Source organism: Gorilla gorilla, chromosome 19 (genome assembly GCF_029281585.2).
Source record: "Gorilla gorilla gorilla isolate KB3781 chromosome 19, NHGRI_mGorGor1-v2.1_pri, whole genome shotgun sequence".
NCBI classification, from domain to species: Eukaryota; Metazoa; Chordata; class Mammalia; order Primates; family Hominidae; genus Gorilla; species Gorilla gorilla.
Window position 1 is genome coordinate 102,957,651 of NC_073243.2, and position 18,028 is coordinate 102,975,678.

Sequence of the window (18,028 nt, forward strand, 5' to 3'; positions counted from 1 at the left end):
GAGGGAAGTTTGCAATCAGTAAACACTGTTACCTACCTCTACATATATAGATCATAGAGGTATGTATCTCTATCCAAATGAAATTAAGCTTTATAAGCTGAGGGATTTTTGAATGAGACCAAATATCTTATACCTCATGTAAAAGTGCAAGCTGCATAATGAAAGACAGGAGATCCTGTTACATTGAGTGCAATAAGAGTTACAGGAATATTGATGATGGTGAGTCAACCTCAGACCCTCTTGTGTGTGACCCTCCCAAGTAAACCTTCACAAACCTTGGATCAATGACATAGCACAACTGAGTTTCCCAAAGTTAGTGTTCTAGTCAAACTTCATACAGTGGCTGTGACTTATGGCTGTCTTAGACCATTTATGTTGCTACAACAGAATACATAAGGCTGAGTGATTTAAATTGGACAGAAATTTATTTCACATCGTCTTGAAGGCTGGTAAGTCTAAGATCAAGGTACCACTACTTAGTCTGGTGAGGGGCTTCTTGGTGTGTCCCGCCTAGAAGAAGTTGGGAGGGCAAGAGACAGCCAACTTGCCTTGTCACAAATCTTTATAAGGGTACCAAACCCATTCCTGAGGTAGGAGCCCACCTGACCTAATCACCTCTTCAAGATTCCACTTCTTAATAGTATCACACTGGAAACACCTGAATTTGGAAGGAGCACATTCAGGCCATGGCAGTGGCTTAAATCCTCTGCTACCCAGAGAGTTTGAATTGGATAAGGGACCCCCAATAAATCTTTCTAGGGAATTAGGGACTTAAAGAAGACTTATTTTCTACAGAGGGATCCCTATTTAAAAATGTTTATGGGTTTCTATAGTACAGATGACAGGGCAATAGTTTACTGACATATTGATTAATGTTCTGTTTGCTTATAAAATTGTAATTGAAAACATTACTCTCAGTTTAAGAGATTTGAAGTACATCAGTAAAATCTAAATTGGCATATCTAGACTGATTAGAATAATATATATGTCCTGCATAAATCATAATGTTGTTTAACAAGGGTAGCATAGTCTTAGGAATCTACTTGAGTTTTATTTATGCATGAATACCATCCACACCCTTTGTGGATACATGATGACCAGGGTACCATATGATGTAATGAGTCCCTATTCCAAAATGCATCATGTATTATAGTTTGCATGTTCACTCCCCACAAATATGATGTTGAAATGTGATCCCCAGTGTTGGAGTTGGGACCTGGTGGGAGGTGTTTAGGTCATGGGGGCGAATCTCTCATGAATGGCTGGATTCCCTCTCTTCAGTAATGACTGCCTTCTTGCTCTATTGCTCACATGACAGTTTTTTTTTTGTTTTTTTTTGTTTTTTTGTTTTTTTGTTTTTGAGATGGCGTCTCGCTCTGTCGCCCAGGCTGGAGTGCAATCGCGAGATCTCAGCTCACTGTAGCTTCCACCTCCTGGGTTCATGCCATTCTCCTGCCTTAGCCTCCTGAGTATGTGGGACTACAGGCACCCACCACCACACCCGGCTAATTTTTTGTATTTTTAGTAGAGACAGGGTTTCACCATGTTAGCCTGGATGGTCTCTATCTCCTGACCTCGTGATCCACCCGCCCCGGCCTCCCAAAGTGCTGGGATTACAGGCGTGAGCCACCGCACCCAGCCGAGAGTTGGTTGTTTTAAAGACCCTAGCATCTCTCACTCTCTCTCTCACCATGTGACACATCTGCTCCCCTTTCACCTTCTGCCATAATTGTAAGCTTTGTAGGATCAGAGGCAGATGCCAGCACTATGCTTCTTGGCCAGTCTGCAAAATTGTGACCAAAATAAAACTCTTTTCTTGGTAAATTACCCAGCCTCAGGTATTCCTTTACAGAAATGCAAAATGAGCTATACATCATGTAATAACTAACAAAATACAAAGAGCAAATAAACACTTAGGGGTCTCCTAATAACAGGATTCTTCTCAATGCCATTATGTAGTTAGTGTCTTTAGAATAAAAGGGGATTTTAGCAATGATCAAGCCCAGAGCCCTCTTTTAGATGGCAGTACCATAGACTATAGTCTAAGGGGTTTATCAAATGTTCCAAAACTGCACTGGGAAAGAAACCAGGATTTAAATTCAACATTTTTGACATTATACCTAATCTTCAGGATAATGCCCTTCTAATCTCTCAATGTCTTTCCAAAGCAGGGGTGACACAGTCATCACCAACAGATGATGCTTAGAGAGTAGGTGAGGATTATTTCTGAATTTTGTGATAGAATCTTAATATAAGAGAAAGAAAAGAGAACTAAGGTTTACTTGTATGTCTGGAACATGTGCTCAGTGCCATGTGAGGCAACTTTCAATGGATTATCTCATTTAATATTCACTGTGATCCCCAGGGATGGATATTTTTGCTTCCATTTTATAAATGGAAGAGGTGGGGCTCAGAGGTATTAGATAACTATTGCCTCAGTTCACCCATCCTATCAGAGGCTGCACAGTGCTTCAGCTTAGTTCTTTTTGGAGGCACTGCATTTCCTGTGTAACTCATTTGCAGAGATAGGCTTAGGGATGCTACTTAGTTGATAGCATAGCATGAGACAAGCTTTCCCGAGGAGCATATCTAACATTCTGTTTTGTTACATTCTATGGCAAAATGTACATGAAAATTTTAAAAAGGAAGATTTTTTTTAATTTTTGAAAAATATCAGAATAGAAAAATAAGACTTCAATTAAGTCGTGAAACAATAGTGGTTGGAATACAGTAAGAATCTAAAGATGAGCTCCAGGGACCTCTGCACTCACCAAATGCATCTACATCCTTGGTCAGTTGAAATTAATGAAATGGACATGAACAAATGAAATATAGGATTGTAGATGGTGCTTGGTAACAAAATTGAATCTTCCTTAGCTAGCACTTGGAAACCTGCTATTTCCTAGATGAAGGGAAATTTGCTATTACAGAGTTGGGGGTAAAATTACTTGAAGCTAATTTCTTTGAGACTCTTACCAAAGAAGGATCTACAAATTACTTTACAGAATGAAGTGGTTGAGATCATAGGCTCTGGACTAGCTTGTTTGATTCTTGGGTCTTTTACAACCAGAGTGACTTTGAGCAACTTACTTATCATATCTCAGCCCATTTCATATCTGTAGAATGGGCTGTAGGTGCTACAGATGTGTTGAAGATTCAAGGAGTTAATACATGTAAAGCACAGTGCCTGGCATACACGAAACTACCACTACATGGTATATGTCTCGCTAAGGTCTAATATATTAAGTAGTATAATACACATACCCCTAATAGAAAGTTGCATTGCAGAAATCTAGAAGATAGCACAACTACAGATAATTTATTCTAGATATATGTCTGATGTCTGTTTAAGGAAGCCTAAGAAAATATAAAAATACCTATTCATATGAAAAAGTAAAGCCACAGAACTTAGACTGTTATTCATGGATCTGCTTTCTAGGCAGATTCTTACACGAATATACTCAGGGTCAAAATGAGCAAGTGCTTAAATGCAACACAGAGAACCTGCACCCAAAGACCCATGTACTTTTCTAAGGATTGCAAGTCCTCATTCTGAAATGTAGTAGAACCAACTACAGTGATCCTGGATTGAAAACGCTGCCCTTAAAGTCTTCAATTACTCCGGCCGTGGCCAGAAACTGAATCTCACATTCTTACCCTGCCAGAGTGCAATTGCTGTGTGTTCTCACTATGATTTGCCCAATGCAGTTCCTTTTGTTTCCAGGGTTTGGTAACTGTTTCTGCTCTATTTTATTTGCCTCTTTCCTCTTCATTCTTTCATTAGCCATCACTTATTTCAAGTTCTTCCTCTATTTCCCTGTGCCTTTCTTATGAGCTCCTCTTTTGCTGATTCATATATTTGGAAAGAGAACATTTATAGCATCTCTTTGCTTAAGACCCTACTAACTCATGCTAGGCCAAAAGAAAACGAACAAAGAATGTCTGGTGCAGTGGCTCTCAATCAGGAAAAAAGTTGCCCCCAGGGTCATTTAGCAATGTCTGGAGACATTTTGGGTTGTCACATCTGGGGGTGATAGGGCACTGGCATCCAGTGGGTGGAGGCCAGGGGTGTCACTAAACATCCTGTTATGCACATGGCAGCCCCTACAACAAATTATCCAGCCCAAATGTCAATAGTGCCGACGTGGAGAAACTCTGGGGCAGTGGAGAAAAGGAAGACCAGTGCTTCAAATTACATCTTCCAAATAACTAGCTAGGGAAACTTTGGGATATTATCAAATTCATATGAATCTTAGTTTAATTTTTCTATAAAAATAGCATAAAGAGATTAAATCATATAGACTGTATATGCCTAATGGTAATTAAATTTCCTGTGAATAGGGCCTAATAAAGGACTATTTTCATCCTGTGGTACATCGTGAGGCAGCAGTTTCAGGGCTGATTCTGCTGCCAAATTCAGGCAGGACAGCAGATGAGCAAGTCTTTGATTCCCTAGGCCTTCTCCTCTTGCTCACAAGATGGCAGTAGGATTGCCAAGTATCATATTCACACATAACCATGTCCAAAGCAGGAAGGAAGAGAAGGAGCAGAGAAATCTTCCTCCTCTTCATTTGAATGAAAATAGTTTCTAGAAACCTCTTGCAGTGTCCTCTTGAGTCTCATTGGCCAGAACTGGGTCACATGTTGGTTTCTAGACCCAGCACTGGCCCAACTGAAGGGGTTGCCATGATTGGCTTATAGCCTAGTCAGGATTCAACCCTGGCCTCAGATATGTCCTGTTTGAGGTTCAGAAGCATGGCCGGTGGTGCCAACCCAACTCACCATAGATTCCTCCTCCCTCTGCTCCACCTCACAATGGTGAGGAATAATTCCCATAATGAATGCAAATCCTCTTTTTTTCAAAGTACTTTCTTCATAAAAATCCATTTACCTTGGCTGGTGTCCCTACCTTAGCCTCTTTGGAAAAGTGGAAATTCTCAGGTTCCCTCCAGGACAGGAGAGTATTTTAAGGAATCACGTGGACTGGAACTCTGAGTGATCTCTGTTTCCATCTTCATTCGGTTGTCACCATCATATTGTACTTCCTTCTGGCCTCACAGTCTTAGATATTTCTATCATCTATATCATCATGAGTTTAGGATTTCCTCATGACCTCTTAGAGCTAAGGAGATCCTAGGAACCTCCCTGGTCATTTCCTTTGTATTTTAGATGAGAAAATGGAGACCAAAGGGGCTTGGAAAGCTCTTCTTTGCCTCAAATTCTCTAATTTGTCCCAATTCTGCCATGTCAAATGTTTCCGATTAATATTAGGGGGATTTATAAACCTTCAAAAAAATCACAAATGCATCTGCTTCATGAAAGGGACGTATGTGCAAATAAACCCCCAAACACAGAAGGACCCAAGAAACCAAAGAGTGAGGCAGACAAAGTCAGTTTGTCGGTACAGGGTGAGTTTATTGGGAACTTACAGAGAGAAATATGCTCTTGGGCAGCTGCAGGACAGGTAGGTCTCCATGCCATTATTCCCAGGGCTTATGTGCCATAGGGAAAGTGTATATGTGCTTCAGAGGGAATGCCTAGGAATTTGCTGAAGGGCAGTGTTTGCACTAAGTACATGCTCTTACACAAGGAACAATAGGTAAACTGGAAATCTTAGAGGCATTCCCAGAACTTGGGTTAATCAGAAGTCAACATGGTGGATTAGCATCCAAGATAGAACTGCTTTGACCTCCATAGCATCCCAACCTGAATGACCCCTCACACCTCTGAAACAGCCTTTGCAGAATTAGAAGTGATGAGAGAATTCCAGCGTGACTGATTCCACCTTGCTTTTAACGTTGCAGGCTAAACTGTTTTATGTAATTTTGTTTTGCATATAATAACACAGAGACCAATGCCAAGATAACTGTGAGAGGAATTTAGTTTATGGTTAAATTTTGAGGCAAGGAAAACTTACCTCCCTGTCCTCATATTCAGAGATTGAAACTGTATTCACAATGGTAAGGGCTTGAACTTTGCTGAAGAATAGGCATGGACAATGACCTGCTGACATTTAGCCTGCTTTTCTTTAAGCTGTTTACCGCAGATTCAGGTAACCAGGGGTCACAAGATTTATAACTTCTCTAACTTACCCCTATAGATAACATTGCAATTGTGAAACCTAAAGAAGTGGTCTTTGAGATATTTTTCAGATTTAGCACTTCAGCTGACCAAAAGCCGCCCTGTAGTCCGAGACCCCCTCTCAGGAACTGACTCAGCTGCCTGAAGGCAGTTTGAACACCGCTGTGATTTCATCAACTGTTTCAGTTCCCCACCCCGGCCTGCGAAAGTACCCTCAAAAACCCCTAGCCTCTGAATTCTCAGGGAGTCAGGCTTGAGGAGTTTCTTTCTGTTCTCCTCACTTGCCTGGCCCTGTAATAATTCAGCTCTTTTTTTTTTTTTTTTTTTTTTTTTTTGCTGTCATTCCTGTTGTTTCCAGTGCATTTGGCTTTCTGAGTGGAGGGCAAGATGAACTCTTGGAGCTGTTACACCTTCATAGAGAAGTGAGGCAAAGGATGACCAAATGTCCCAGAGAACCCCTCAAACAGTCTCCCTCCCCACTAACTCTCTGCCTCAAGGGTCTGACCTTCCTCACATCCAATGTCCGATCCTCTTTCCCTTGTTGTCTTGTGACCTTGGGCTCAGGTAATGAGAGGCATGGGCAGGAGGAATGAGACTGGGGTATCATTCCCTTACCCCCTTCAACTAAGGATTGCTCCAGCCACCCTGTCCTCCCTCCCACCTGCAGGTTTAGGATGGTCACAGCTCCCATGGTGGTGTCTGCTGGGGCCTTCGGCAGCCCTAGAAGGTTTCTTAACTGGGCCCACACTGCAAAAAGTCAAAATAGTACAGACCTATATATTGTGTAACTATGATGCAAATATTCTGTCTGACCACCGTTATTGCTTGAGGCTGGCTCCATGAACAAGAGACATGCTTTTGACAGTCAAAGCAATACTAGCAACGTTTGCACAGCAAGCAGGAGTCTGGATGTGAAAGCAGGCGAGGATGTGTAAGCATAGGAACTGCGTTTGCTCACAGTGAAAGTGACCTGTTATCCACTGACACAGGAATCCTTTGGCTGGAGACAAGAGGGAGGGCTGATAAAGAGGTGAAAGGAGAATGTTGAAAATCCCAAATGGTAGGGTCTTTGCCTCTTTAACAGCAGAATCTTCTATATTAGTGGCTTGAGTCACGTTGTCATGCAAGGCTTGGTTCTCCAAGAAAGCTCTATGGTCTTCAGAGAACCTCATGATCAGAGTAGGCGCTGTCTTTTCATCTTAGCCAATAAGGAGGCCACCGGGACCTTGGAAATGGGGATATTTTCCTCTTGGGTAGGATCCAGTGTATCACTTAGAATTGCTCTAACAGAAAACCAAGTGCTGCATGTTCTCACTCATAAATGGGAGTTGAACAATGAGAACACATGGGCACAGGGAGGGCAACATCGCACATCGGGACCTGTTGGAGGGTGGGTTGTGAGGGGGAGGGAGAGCATTAGGACAAATACCGAATGCATATGGAGTTTAAAACCTAGGTAATGGGTTGATAGATGCAGCAAACCACCATGGCACATATATACCTATGTAACAAACTTGATTATTTTGCTCATATGTCCCAGAACTTAAAGTAAAATTTACAAAAAGAAAAGAATTGCTCTAACAGATGGTGCAGCTCCATTCCGTCCCTTTTGCCACAGTTTCTTACATAAATAGCCAGGTATGGAAGGAAATTCCCAATTCCATCCACCTTACTGCATAGAAAATGTTAGAGGGTTGGTTAGAAAGGAGGGATAGTCATAATTATAGCAATTAGATTTGGCCAACCGGTCATGTCAAAAACAACGAACACTTTTCATGTTAGTTCCTATTGTATTTGGGTCAATGATGAATCAAAAGTAAAGTTTGCCTATATTTTTACCCACAAAGTATGGTGTCAGCATTATTCTGAAATGGCGAAGTATGGGTATAGTGTGTATCCCGAAGAGAATGAACTGTATGGTACATAGAGTTCTTTCCTGTGAGTTGTTTCATGTGAGGACAATGAGTCTTTCCGATGGTAGTGGATGGTTCTGGAAGAGAACTCTGGCAGAGGAGGAGGGGTGCAGCCAGCTGCAGAGGGCAAGGTGAAAGTATGCGGTTCACTCATCACCAAAGGTCTTCCTTGGTCAGATTTTCTCAAGGATGCTTAAGTTTCCATATTAATATTAGGAGGTTTGGAGGCCGTGCATGGTGGTTCATGCCTGTAATCCCAGCACTTTGAGAGGCCAAGGAGAGCTGATCATTTGAGGTCAGTAGTTCGAGACCAGCCTGGCCAACATGGTGAAACCCTGTCTCTACTAAAAATATAAAAATTAGCTGGTGTGGTCGCAGGTGCCTGTAGTCCCAGCTACTCAGGAGGCTGAGGCATGAGAATCGTTTGAACCTGGGAGGTGGAGGTTGCAGTGAGCCAAGATCACACCACTGCACTCCAGCCTGGGCAACAGAGCAAGACTCCATCTCAAAAACAACAACAACCAAAACAGGAGGCTTAGACTTAGGCCTTCTTCCCATTGCCTTTCTGAGGAGAGATCTGTTTGCTGGTTTCTGGGCATGTGATGTAAGGCTGTGCCCCATGAGTCTCTCCTTCCAGCAGCACTGCCACCTCCTGAGCAGATTTGCTTATCAGATTTGGCAAGAAGCTGTCCCTTCTTCAATGAGCCAGGTACGTGCTGGTGCCTCCGCCACACCAGAGCTGGTCATGCATGTCCCAGCGATGCCATGCCCTCCTCTTGAGTGCCTTCAGAGGTGCCACACCAGCAAGCTCAGGGGGCTCCCTGACCCCTCCCCATGAGGTCCCTGCCCTGGGTTCCTCCTCAGTCCTTGGTGTTGCTCCCCTGAACCACCAGCTCACCCCACACTGATGGGGAATGCCCATGTGCCCTTCGCATTTGGCAGCCTCATTCCTCTGCCCTCATCCTTGCCAGCCCTTGCCAGCCCCTCTACTTGGCTCTTTCTTCACTCTTTAAGACTCAACACAGGCTCCTCGTTGCTCTTCCCAGACCTTGTGAGCATGTTGGGTGTTCTCTCCTCTGCTCCGATAGCCCCTGTTCGTGAATCCATCGTCAGATTCTACATGGAGTAATAATTATGTGTCTAGCTGTGAGAAACTGGCCCATAAGCTCTTAGAAGTTGATCAGAACACAGGTTTGACTGGGATATGCTTAACAAAGAGAAGCGCTGCAGCTGCTTAATAGATACTCTTTAAATATGTTCTGAATTGAATGCTTTCAGTTTGAGAGCCAAACCAAGTCTTTAATGATAAATGTTACTAAGCTTTCATTTTTTAAAGGCACATAAACATGCAATGGGGTTGTGCAGCTGTGATTTTTCACTCCAGTTCCTCTTAGTTTTGGATTTTCCAAATTAGTGGACAATTTGGCCATAACTTGATTGCCAAGTCACTAGTATCCTTCACTCCTCCTCCTGCTCCTCTCTTCTCAGCCCTCCTCATCATTCTTCTCCTTCTCCTTTTTCTTCTCCTTCCTTTCCTCCTCCTCCCCCTCCTCCTTTTCCTTCTTCTTCATCTTTCTCTTCTTATTTTCTGTCTCCCGTTTCCCCCTGCCTCCCTCCCTGCTTCTTCCTCACCATCTCCAGCAATCACCTCTGCTGCTTTACGTTGAAATACTCCCTTATGCAATTTTTTTCTTTTTTTTCTTTTTTTTTGAGGCGGAGTCTCGCTCCCTCCCTCAGGCTGGAGTGCAGTGGCGCAATCTCGGCTCACTGCAAGCTCCGCCTCCCAGGTTCACAACACACCATTCTCCTGCCTCAGCCTCCTGAGTAGCTGGGACTACAGGCAGCCGCCACCATGCCAGGCTAGTTTTTTGTATTTTTAGTGGAGACGGGGTTTCACCGTGTAAGCCAGGATGGTCTCGATCTTCTGACCTCGTGATCTGCCCGTCTCGGCCTCCTGAAGTGCTGGGATGCAGGCGTGAACCACCGCGCCTGGCCCTTTTTCTAACTGCAACAACAACAACAAATTCTAAAGGAGTTTTGATTGTCTTATGAGGGATTTTTAATTTTTACTGTATTAGGTGTTCAGCTTTAACCTTTTCTGACACCTCTGCTTGGTTTTGCTTTCTAGACCAGGAATCTCACCGTGGATGGACACTTTGGTGTGTGGTCTCCATGGACGCCTTGCACGCACACAGATGGCAGCGCCGTGGGATCCTGCCTCTGTCGAACCCGCTCCTGCGACAGCCCGGCCCCGCAGTGTGGTGGCTGGCAGTGCGAGGGCCCTGGCATGGAGATCGCCAACTGTTCCAGGTGTGCCGCTCAGAACACGCCAGTTGTGCTGCTGTGTATTAAACTCAGATTCTCGAGGAGTTTGGGACATCATTTATAATGTAACTCCCTTTTGGAGAGAACTGTGGCGAAACACCAGGGACATTCACCATTTAAAAATTACATGATTTTTGCAAGGAGATTTTAAACTATAAATTGGATTACAGATCTACACTTATTCACATACTCTTCATTAGATTAGGAAAAGTATTTACAATTTGGACAATATGATTGGCTTTGTTTAAGGAAAACATCCATGTTATTTAATAATCTTTTCATGGAATATATCTACAAATAGTCCATTAAGGGTAGGACATAATAACACTAGGTTAGGAGGTAGAAGAAGCCAAGTCCTTGATCAACTTGCTCTACTCCATAGGATATTGGAGCTCAGAGCACCTCACTTGAGCTAACGTTAGGCACTGGGTAATCAAGAGAGCAGTTTAAATAACATAACCTATTGAATAGCTTTCCTGTTGCTTCCGCTTACTGTGGTGGTGTTTGTTTTATTTATTTATTTATTTTACAACTATGTTCTGTTTGCTCTCCATCCTTTGCACCTATAACACCATGATCACAGAGAAATTTTAAAGCAAGTATCAGGAACACTTCTGAGATCAGTCTTTATGCTTCTTTGTCACTTGTTCATTAATTTGCAGTATTTTTTAAACATATTATCTGCTTTCCATGAGCCCACTTAGAATGAAAAAAAAGTCTCTGGGACAATTGTTTATGAAGTCACTAACAGTGGAAATCAGATTGGGTGATCAAATTGTAGGAGAGTCCAGGTCATGCAGGCACATGCGCCTAAGAGGAAGCGGTCCAGGAAAGTAAAGTGCAGGAGCAAAAGCCCGACTTTGCCCTCTGCTCACATTTTTCTCACCACTAAGGTGAAAGGAGCAAATCAGGGCCACAGAGATTAGGGTTTTTTTTGTTTTGTTTTGTATTACAGAGGACACAGGCATATCAACATTGCATTATGTACTGTATGCTTTGTATTAAATGAAATAATTTCCACAGATGCCTGGGTAAAACTTACAAAAACTATCAAACTGCTGTTTTTGAAGATTACACCAAGTAGCTAATACTCTTTGCTCATATTGTTTAATGGAAAAAGAAGATTATCAAATGAATTGCTATAACTTATTTATTGATATGTCTTCAGTTCTTGCTCTAGTTGGAAAGTCATTTTCTAAGCAGAGCTGCAATGCAACTAGTAGTTATTTTAAGATTAAAAATCTAGTAAGTGAACTAGTTTTAATGAGGCTTTAAAAGCGTAAGTGGATTGCTTTGTACTAATAATCGTGAAAGTGACCCCCTCCTGATCTCTGTTTACTTTATGTGACTTGTTTGGTCACTGTGTCTGCCTCTAAGCAGCATTTGGAAATATGGAAACTCAGGTCTGGGTAATAGACATATACGTGTAAAGCTGCATTCACTTCTTTCCTCAGATATTCTTTTCCTATTACTTATATACACTTTTATTTAGTTACTACCCTATATACAAACATGTTCCATATATTGTAAATGGAATACGTCATAAAATTCCACATCTGTGGCCTGGCATGGTGGCTCACGCGTGTAATCTCAACTCTTTGGGAGGCTGAGGTGGGCAGATCACCTGAGGTCGGGAGTTCAAAACCAGCCTGACCAACATGGAGAAAACCCGTCTCTACTAAAAATACAAAATTCGCTGGGCATGGTGGCACATGCCTGTAATTCCACCTACTCGGGAGGCTGAGGCAGGAGAATCTCTTGAACCTGGCAGGCGGAGGTTGCAGTGAGCTGAGTTAGAGCCACTACACTCCAGCCTGGTGACAGAGCGAGACTCTGTCTCAAAAAAAAAAAAACAAAAATCAATCCACATTTGCTAAAAGATTTAAAAAATGAAGAGTTTCCAAACAAATTTGAAAGCACCATTTGCTGCATGATCTAACAACTTTTTGCATATGTAATGAAACTTTGCAAATTAAATGTAATTTATTTACATTAAAACTGCTATTTAAATTTTTAAATATAATTCAGTGAATAACATGGATAATTTTTAAGATTTTAGGTAGCAGGGTATAAGATACTAGCTGATTATCTTTATAAGAAATGTGGGAAGATTTGTCTTATTGTGTGATAATTTTGGTTATATTATTATAGAGCAGTTTTATTATAATATCATACATAAAGCTATTACTACGTATTTTATTAAATCATTAGGTTTCAGTAAAGTAGGAAAACATGAAATATTCTAAGAAGTTTCTCAGAAAAATTTTTATTTGAAATTATTTTTAATATGATATATTTAACATATTATTTATAGCAGGACCTTCAGTGGCATAGTTGTTGACCTCCATGTTTTAAAAGGAAATACATAAAGTAAAAATGAGAATTAATGTGAGCTAATATTTTTTCATAGGAAATGTAAATCTTATGGATGAAGGTGACAAATATCCAAAGAAATGCATATGTGATTGCAGAAGTAAAAAAATTCTGCATGAAGTAGACCGTCTATGTGGAAGTTTGGAATCTGGATTTAATATATATTTTAACACATAAAATTAAAAAAAAAACCTATGTATTTTTTAATAGCAGGAGCAACGTATTAAGGGGGACACTTAAATTACAACCAGTCTGAATACAGGCATTTTAAGGAAAACATACAATACTAAAACATTTCTAGAGCTGTCAATAGAATTAAAAAAATTTTTTAAATTTGTTCATCCTATTTTTATTTTATAGTTTTATATATCTACATTACTCTGTATGTGTAATAACATAAATACACATGGTTAGTTATATGCAATTTGCACTTCTTATTTGAACTCTTTATGTCTCTGTCAGTCTGTGAAAAGATAGGCAATAATCTGAATTTAAACATCCTTTTTAAATTTTTAATAAAGTTTGTTTTAGAGCTTTGAATATTATTCTAACAATACAACATTTTCGTTTTAAAGCTTTGATAGTTATTCTAACAATACAACACTCTTTATCAATTTGATGCTATCAGGAAAGTTACTGATTTTCATTGATATTAATAGATTTTAAAAGATAGCATTTTAGGCAGTTTTAGATGAGCATTTTGTCCAAAGGTGCACTTCTCATAGATTATAAATGATATAATACAAGTTCAAAAAATCCTAAACTCTAGAGGTGTAGGGATTCAGTTCTAAATGCTTTTCAGTGAAATAACCTTATTCTTTATTAGTTTAATATTTTCATGACTCAAGTTTTTTGATAGTTTCTATATAGTCCATTATTTATAGTGCACTTAAAACTTTATTCTCAAATTTCCTATCTTGGCTATAAACCAGATGCCTGGGGGCTGCAGAAACAGGAATTGAGATTCACAGGGTGCAGTCCATTCAGTCTCCTGGCTGGTGTTTTCTCTCCTGAGCAGCCCCAAGCATGATCCTCCTGGGGAACACAGGCATTTGGCCGTGGGTGCAGACAGGGCTTGGACTCTGAGCCTGCGGGACCTAATGATTGCATTGCTTCCCTTCCCTCAGGAACGGAGGCTGGACTCCCTGGACCTCGTGGTCTCCCTGCAGCACTACCTGTGGGATCGGCTTCCAGGTGCGGCAGCGCTCCTGCAGCAACCCCACTCCCAGGCACGGGGGCCGGGTGTGCGTGGGACAGAACCGCGAGGAAAGGTACGTGCCCACCCTGCTGCCAGCACCGCCAGCCTCACGCTTACTCTCATTCCGGCCAGGTCGAGTTCCCCGCGGTTTTAGTTTTGGATCTGCCTAAGCTTATGTGTGGCATCCCTTTCTGCTGAGCCAGTCGTCTTCTTCTTTTCCTGGCATCCTTTAATTTTGATCAAAGCCTCGTCGACAGCATCACTGGGTTGCTCTGGTGCCTACACAGCTGGGTTGGCTCCACTGAGCAAGTGCCAAGGGATTAGAGTACCCAGGGACCTCTGTGCTGTGCTAGGCTCCTGGAGACTCTGGAAGTACGTCTGCAGGAGACTTACTCTTGTGAGAATTTAACCAGACAGATCTCAAAGCTCCAGTTCCAAGGAGGACCTAAGAAGGTCCCGGATGCAGACACTACTGGGCAGGTGCGGTAGGGTTTTCCTCAGAACTCAGTTAATCCTCTGGAAGGCATGGGAGGGCATATTCAGAAACACCCTCAATGAAGCTGCAGCACAACCCAAACTGGGGGGCTCTTTTCCACGTGTATTTTGAGCTTTCAGCACATCATGGCAACATTTTGATTTAGTCTTGGATTTAACAATTTGTTTCTTGGTGTAGAATTAGACATTTGGTTTCAGGCTCAACCTCTGCAATCGTAATCATTGAATCTGTTTTGCAAGATCATTGAATCTGTCTTAATATGCATTAAATATACTATTAATGTTTATTCTAATTTGTCAGTATTGGGAAAGAATTCAAGTAGGTAAATTTCATAGTGCTTTCAGGATTCTTATTCAGCTATACTAATATAAACTTATTGAATGACTTTCAGTGAATTTTAATTAAGATGTAGCAGGTTTATATTTGATGACATGAGCTCAGTGGAACCTCGAATAAAAATATTGTATATAGTTATTTGCTATGCATTTAGTATTTATACGAACAGAACCAACAGACTTACTGTTTAGATAGCTCTCTATTAGGTATTTATTACAACCTAAAATCAACTAAGGAGAATCATTCCTTTTTTTCTTCAAGTGTGTTCCTCACTTGCCAATTAAGATTTCACTCCTTTTGACTAACAGGAAATGAAGATGATTTTTACCAAGCAGGGTTTGTCATTTTTTAAGCAGTCCCTGAGACAGTCTTGTGCAAGCCTGTCATTTTCTAACACCAGTTGATAAGTGGGAAAGCTTATTATGGAAGAATTGTCTCCCTATTATTTCCAAGCCTTATACAATTTTAAATTGGTTGGAAGTTTTTAAATGCTATGAATTGTCACCTAGGACAGGTTGAACATTCCTAATCTGAAAATCTGAAACCCAATATGCTTCAAAATCCAAAACTTTTCTAGCAGTGACATGATGCCACAAGTGGAAATTTCCACACGGTTTTTTGGCTTTTGCAGTCAAAACTTTGTTTTATGCAAAAAATTATTTAAAATATATAAAACTACATCCAGCCTTTGTGTATATGGTATATTTGATGTGTGAATGAATGAATTTTGTATTTAGACTTGGGTCCTATCCCCAAGATGATATCTCATTATATATTCCAAAATCTGAAACAATGTGAAATCCAAAACACTAATGGTCCTGAACATTTCAGCTAAGGGATGCTCAACCTGTACAGCCCATCCAGGCAAAGTCACTTCCATCTGTGCAAAGGCTTCCCTAGAGTCAAGGCACCACCACAAACTTAGCATGTGTTATCACCATTCCCAGGCTGATCACACAGGAAGGAAGAGGCTGATTAACACTGTGGCTAACATATGCGTATGTTTGCATCCACATAGGATTTTTCATACAGCGGTGTCTTCAGGAAAAGATACAGCAGTGTCTTCAATAAAGATGACAAGTGTGTTTGAGGGACTTATATGTAAAATATTCCTTTTGTAAAGAAGAAATGTTCATTTGTAGATTAGCATTTGCTCAATGGAGGAAAACATGAATTTAAATAATAGATGGATAGTAAGAACAGGGACTATGTAAAATTTTTATAAAATTTAAGCTTTTCTATTGAATAGTCTTTCTAGGGGGCTACTGGGAGATTAATGAAAACCAGAAAAACCAAGTACCTAAAGTTTCCTCTGTGGTCTTCATAAGCAATAGGTTCTTAGATGTCTCTGCCATGTTATATGAAAGGTCTCTTCACCTAAGAAATATGAAAGCATTCTGATCCCAACAATGCAGATGTTTGAGGACTAAACTCAAGATTGAAGGAGACTATGATCTCCATGGGAGAATACAAAAGACTAAGAACTAGGCATACAAAATAATTAATAAATGTATATCATATTTATTTAAACACCATCAACCCTCAAGAAATCCTGGGTAGCCACAAGATAATGAATTGATCTTCCCAAAAGATTCCCTAAGTTAATGGTAGGTTTATAGTTAGTGATTTTTCATCTGGGACATCTCCAGTGTGTGGAATTATTCAATGGGAGCTTTGTTGCAACAAAAATCTCAGAAGTGTTTACATAATTTTTTTTCTGAAAAATAACTCTAGCTTAATTTTTACATGTACTTTAGAACATATAGACAGTTCGTTTTTCTCTTCTGACATTTCCTTGAAAAGATTTTCTGGAGTAGCAACAACTGAGTAGAAGCACCAACTCCCAGAGAGGCTACTAACAAAAGGAAGAAATGGACGTCTGTAAATATTATCAAGATGCAAATGTTATTATCTGTGCTAGTTTCCTCCTGCTGTGTAGTGGTAGTTCCATAAACTTTGTGGCTCAAAACAACACACATTTCTTTTTGAAATCTCATAGTCCCAGTGGGTCAGGAATTCCTATATGGCTTAGCTAGATCCTCCGCTTGAGGCCTCAGCAGGCTTCAATCAAAACATGGGCCAGAGCTGTGGTCTCATCTGAGGCTCCACTGGGGAAGGATTCACTTCCAAGATCATGTGGTTGTTGTTTGTATTCAGTTCTTTGTGGGCTGTCAAACTGCAGACCTCAATTCCTTACATAGTTGTTATTTAGAGACCACTCTCAGTTTCTTGCCCAGTGATCCTTCCTGGTGTTGTCACTTGCCTTTTAAAATCCAGCAAGAAAGACAGTCTCCTTGCAAGATGGGCATTACAAACTTATGTAACATAATCACAAAAGTGACATCTCACCCCTTTGCCATATTCTGTTGGTTGGAAGTAAGACACAGGCCTCCACAACCTAGAGGAGGTGATGACACAGGGTATGAATATCAGGAGGCAGAGCTCATTAGGGTCACCATAGAGTCTATCTGCCAGAGTTGATTCTCTGTTCCCCAGTCATTCACATTCCTACCCCTCACATGCTGAATGCATTTCACCCACTTTCAAGGTCCCTCAGTCTTATCCCATTAAGCCATCTCCCCAAAGTCCAGAACCTTATTATTTACATCAGGCCCACATGTGGAAGAGGCTGTCTGGGTGTAGTTCCCATCAGTCTGTTAATCTCTAAAGCCAAAGGGAGAAGTTATCTGCCACTAACGAACTTGGAGAGTCAGGCAAAGGATAACAGCTTTAGACATTTCTGTTCAAAAAGGCAGTAGGTGGGTGGAGTGATGGAAATTATGAAGGAATCACTGTTCCATATAAATTCTGAAATCTAGCTGAGCAAGTGTTTGGAGTTGCTTAATTAAGTTCAGGGAGTGGGCATAATGTTTTATGGTTCTTGGCTCTGCCTTCTGGACTCTTAGTTATGCTTCCTGAATCAGGCTTTCTTTTTCTTGAAGAGAGCATGTGCTTGTAGCTAGGTAGTTTTATCAGCTTCCTTCCTGTCAGTAGAATGTGCAGGGTTTCCAGCAGCCTTTCATGTGTATTTTCTCTGTCCCTTTCCATCCAAGCTGCTGGTATCGTTGTGGAAATAAGTTTCTTAAAAACATTATGGGTCTTCAATGGATTTCCACAAGGTGACTCCACTAAACAGAAGCTACATTCACAGACCTTCTTGAGTTAGCCCTTCTCTACCTTGGGGTGCTGCTGAGATGGCTGAGAGACAACACCCTCCAGCTCACTAGAGGTGATCTGATGCAGTTGAGAGGATCTGTGAGGCACACACTTGCTCTAGAAAGGACTCTTTGTGTAACTAAATACTAC

General features: G+C 41.1%; 1 protein-coding gene across 3 annotated transcripts in view; it reads left to right on the forward strand.

Moving 5' to 3' along the window:
* SEMA5A (semaphorin 5A) overlaps positions 1-18,028 on the forward strand; it is a 512,105-nt gene that overhangs the window by 408,397 nt on the left and 85,680 nt on the right. For all 3 annotated transcript variants that reach the window (XM_031003381.3, XM_055367948.2, XM_055367947.2), the window contains 2 exons: positions 10,123-10,304; positions 13,820-13,963. In XM_031003381.3, the coding sequence (XP_030859241.2) occupies positions 10,123-10,304; positions 13,820-13,963 (326 nt within the window). The remainder of the gene's footprint in view (positions 1-10,122; positions 10,305-13,819; positions 13,964-18,028) is intronic.